This window comes from Rhamphochromis longiceps, linkage group LG15 (assembly GCF_057381845.1).
Source record: "Rhamphochromis longiceps isolate RC_006_pf linkage group LG15, R_longiceps_female_GT1.1, whole genome shotgun sequence".
In the NCBI taxonomy this organism is placed as follows: Eukaryota; Metazoa; Chordata; class Actinopteri; order Cichliformes; family Cichlidae; genus Rhamphochromis; species Rhamphochromis longiceps.
This window is the reverse complement of record NC_140571.1, coordinates 23,864,638-23,867,971: the sequence shown is the minus strand read 5'-3', so window position 1 is coordinate 23,867,971 and position 3,334 is coordinate 23,864,638. Positions and strand designations below refer to the sequence as shown.

Below are 3,334 nucleotides of genomic sequence, written 5' to 3'. Positions count from 1 at the left end.
TGAAGTCTCTTCTTTGATGCGTTGACTATGCGTGTACAATAGAAGGACAGCCTTTCTAAAAGGGGGGAACAGCAGGGGGTAATTACGGAAGCAGAAAGATGTGTAGTTCTGATTAAATCAGCTCTTCCTCACACAGAGTGATAAAACTAAGCTCAAGGATTCTGAGACAAAGCACATAAATGTTGAAAAACCATTAAAAATACTGGTCACTTCAAAAAACAAAACAAGAAGCTTTTTACAGCTGATGCAGGAAGTTATTTTTATAAAAGTCACTTTGGTTTTCAAAGTAGGAGAGTATCACAGTTTCAGTATCGTTATCCAAACTGTGACTGAAGCAAGAGCACGAGTCTCTGTTTAAAAGGTTGAGTATGAAGGTAAAAAGAAATATACAGCATGTTGATGTGCTGATATGTGAGATCTGCCAGAAGCAGGAGGCTCGGTCAAACTTCATCAGAAGATTGGACATTTTCATAGTTCACTGCTCCATCATCAACCTCATCTTTGCACATCTGTAAAATACAGAACAATGAACGTCATTAAAACTGTAACTGCATTTTGCATTTAGCACAATCAGACTAAAAGCCGACAAAGTAAAGATTTTCTTTTATCCTGATGGGTTCTACTTGTTCATGAGCCAGAAAATACAGTTTTATCCACAATTCAGTGTGATCGCCTATTTATTGTGTATACTTTGTCCGAAAAAAGTTAACAAACTCACCGTGTTTTCCTCCATCTGTGCTTTTTTCCCTAAAAGGACCAAGTAAGGAGTCAACTTTAGCTTCCACAAACAAAATCTTGTTCATACATGATTATTCTCACCAACTCTTATCCAGATGTTGACGATCACAACAGCAGCATTAAGTGCTGCTAAACCCAGAGCCACAATGATGAGCCTGTACAAGGACCAGCCTGGGAAGATAAAGAAAACACGAAAAGCATATTTGAAATGTATTTTTCTTTGCAAAACACACAACACAAACCTCAAACTTTTCGTTCTGAAATTCAGAAAGCGGAGGAAAAATGATACAGAGGACAAGTTGGCATTACTTTGTAATTTTCTTGAACCTTCCATGCTTTCCAACTCTTTTGTCCCCAGACCTGCTCTTACTGTATTTCCAATTGTGATTTCCAATTTAACTGTTGTTGTTGTAATTGTTTCTTCACCTAAATGAAAAAAGAAGACTCAGTGGCCCTTTCACTAATAAATTGTCTGTATAAATTGTCTGTCAGTTAAAACTTTAAGTTGTTAAAATAAGCAAATAATGTGAAGTTACTTTCAAAATTTTATCATAATCATTAAAATCTCTCCTCCTTTCTTACCTGATGAATGAGGGCTGAAGGTAAAAAGCTGCTCTTTGCCATCTTCTGTTGTTACGTTACACTTAAAGTCAGAGTTAGCTATGTGACTGTATAAAGAATTTACAAAAGTCACAGTAGCAGAGCAGGACGACTGTAATGTTTTTATGTTTGAGTAATCTCTATTCAGACCTTCACTGTAATGGATCCACTTCACTTTGTGTTCACAATGTCCATGTACCTGCACAGAGCAGTTTAAAGTCACCTGATCCCTGCTCTTCTGTTCAGTCACTGGTGAAGATAAACGCAAGAAGAATTAAAAAGTATGAATACATTTCTTTTCACTAAATGTAATGTTTCATGATGTTGCTCTAACAACACAGTTTGAACTCCAACATATTGTGGTGTAAATACTCACTGATGACATCAGACAGATAAACCACAGCATCTGGACCTTGCTGTTTCCCTGGATTACCTCTAAACTGTCTGCAGGTGTAACGACCAACATCCTCAGCTGTGACCTTCTTTATAACCAGTGAACATTCTGCTGTAACACTCAGTCTGTCTGATTTGGCCTTTTCTTTGATCTGTCCAAGATTAACCAGCTCTACTGCTGCTTTTCCTCTTGAATCAGTGAAGAGCCAGGTGGTAGTGTCACAGCTGTGATGGTTTTTGATCATGTTTTCACAAGGCAAAGTGACTTTATCTCCATCTCTGACAGTGAAGGAGAGTGAAAGATCTCCACTTAGATCTCCTGAGAATATAACAGAAAAAAAAACCAATAGTTGTCTGAACGGAGACGATTTACATTCTTATTACAAAAGAACTAACAAAAAACTTGATTTGGGTTGTCAAACAAAAGCACAGCTCTCTTGGATTTCAAAATAAAGTAAAACTCAAAAGAAGAAAAAAAATCTCTTACGTGTTACATGTATCCTTACCTTCAAACTGAAGCACAAATATAAAAAAAACACAGACCTTGTAATACATCTAGATACACGGAGAGCTTCCTTTAATTAGTGAATCATAATGTCCTCATAAAGACTTTCAGCTTACTCTTAACAACCAGTTCAAAAGAACAAGTTCAGCTGATTTGCTCCACAAAGACTCCAAAGGAGGAATATAAAAATAAATGCAGAAAGCAAACAGAAAGTATCACAGCATAAAAGCTAAAGTAGGTAAAAGAAAATTGATGTAGAAATTACACCTAATAATTGAGACAAAACAAGAGTTTGGTGACTATTGTAACTGAACATACTTATCAATATCAGACGTCTATCATTAAGACAGTGAATTATTCAAAACTACTTCATGCATCTGTTAATCTTAACAATAATCTGTTCAGTAAGTTAGATGCTGATAAAGTGTTACAGTAGGAAGAGGTTTTCAAAGCTAATTAATTTTCATATCTGAAAATGTGTGTTTGAAATTTGTTGTTGAGATTAAGTAAAATAGCAAAAAGGTTTTAGTTGTAAATAAAGGTTTCCTTACCTGAAAAAAGAAGCAACAGAAACAGAGAAATGTTGAAGAATTTGTGTTCAATCATCACGTTTTGTTCTGGTTTTCCTTCTCATTTTGTCACATCTATAACTGACAAACTCTGTTGTACTTGTCAAAGACACATGCCTATCTAGTTTACTTCCTGTCTCCTCCTCATTCAGGCTGTGGTCATTTTCAATGTTATGGTTATTTCTTGTATTTATTTTTTAATGTAGATCATATGAATTCCCTCAGTTTTTCAAATGTGTAGACCCCTTCTCAACCAAACTGACACTGCAGTCTTACTAATTTTGGTGGAGGTAAATAAGAGTAATTTTATAGGATATTAAATAATGTGTTGTAGAGTTTTATCTCCACTAAAGCCACAGCACACTTCCTGTCCACTGCCATATATCAAAGTATGCATTTGTACCAATTGTCTTGTGCAAACTCATATTGCTTGTTCAGTGTTTAACAGAATCCATGTTGGTGATGGTAAGCAAGACTTTGCTCTTAATGATTTAGCTTGTTTAATTCATTTTTAATGAGCAGCAGCAGA

General features: G+C 35.6%; 1 protein-coding gene across 1 annotated transcript; it reads right to left on the bottom strand.

The window, feature by feature from the left end:
• Positions 1–169: 169 nt before the first annotated feature.
• Positions 170–2,867, bottom strand: LOC146652703 (uncharacterized). Its single transcript, XM_085381857.1, has 7 exons — positions 2,788–2,867; positions 1,715–2,050; positions 1,321–1,587; positions 1,048–1,164; positions 820–909; positions 719–747; positions 170–509 (listed from the first exon to the last, which is right to left on the bottom strand). Exons 1-7 carry the CDS (start codon positions 2,840–2,842, stop codon positions 441–443), a joined length of 963 nt encoding a protein of 320 aa, XP_085237983.1. The 5' UTR covers positions 2,843–2,867; the 3' UTR covers positions 170–440.
• Between the last annotated feature and the right edge of the window lie 467 nt (positions 2,868–3,334).

Coding starts and splice junctions, on each gene's coding strand:
- LOC146652703 (XM_085381857.1), bottom strand. CDS start 2,842: ATGATTGAACACAAATTCTTCAACATTTCTCTGTTTCTGTTGCTTCTT. Junction 2,051..2,787: donor TCTGTTGCTTCTTTTTTCAG/GTAAGGAAACCT, acceptor TTATATTCTCAG/GAGATCTAAGTGGAGATCTT. Junction 1,165..1,320: donor CTTCAGCCCTCATTCATCAG/GTAAGAAAGGAG, acceptor TTTTTCATTTAG/GTGAAGAAACAATTACAACA.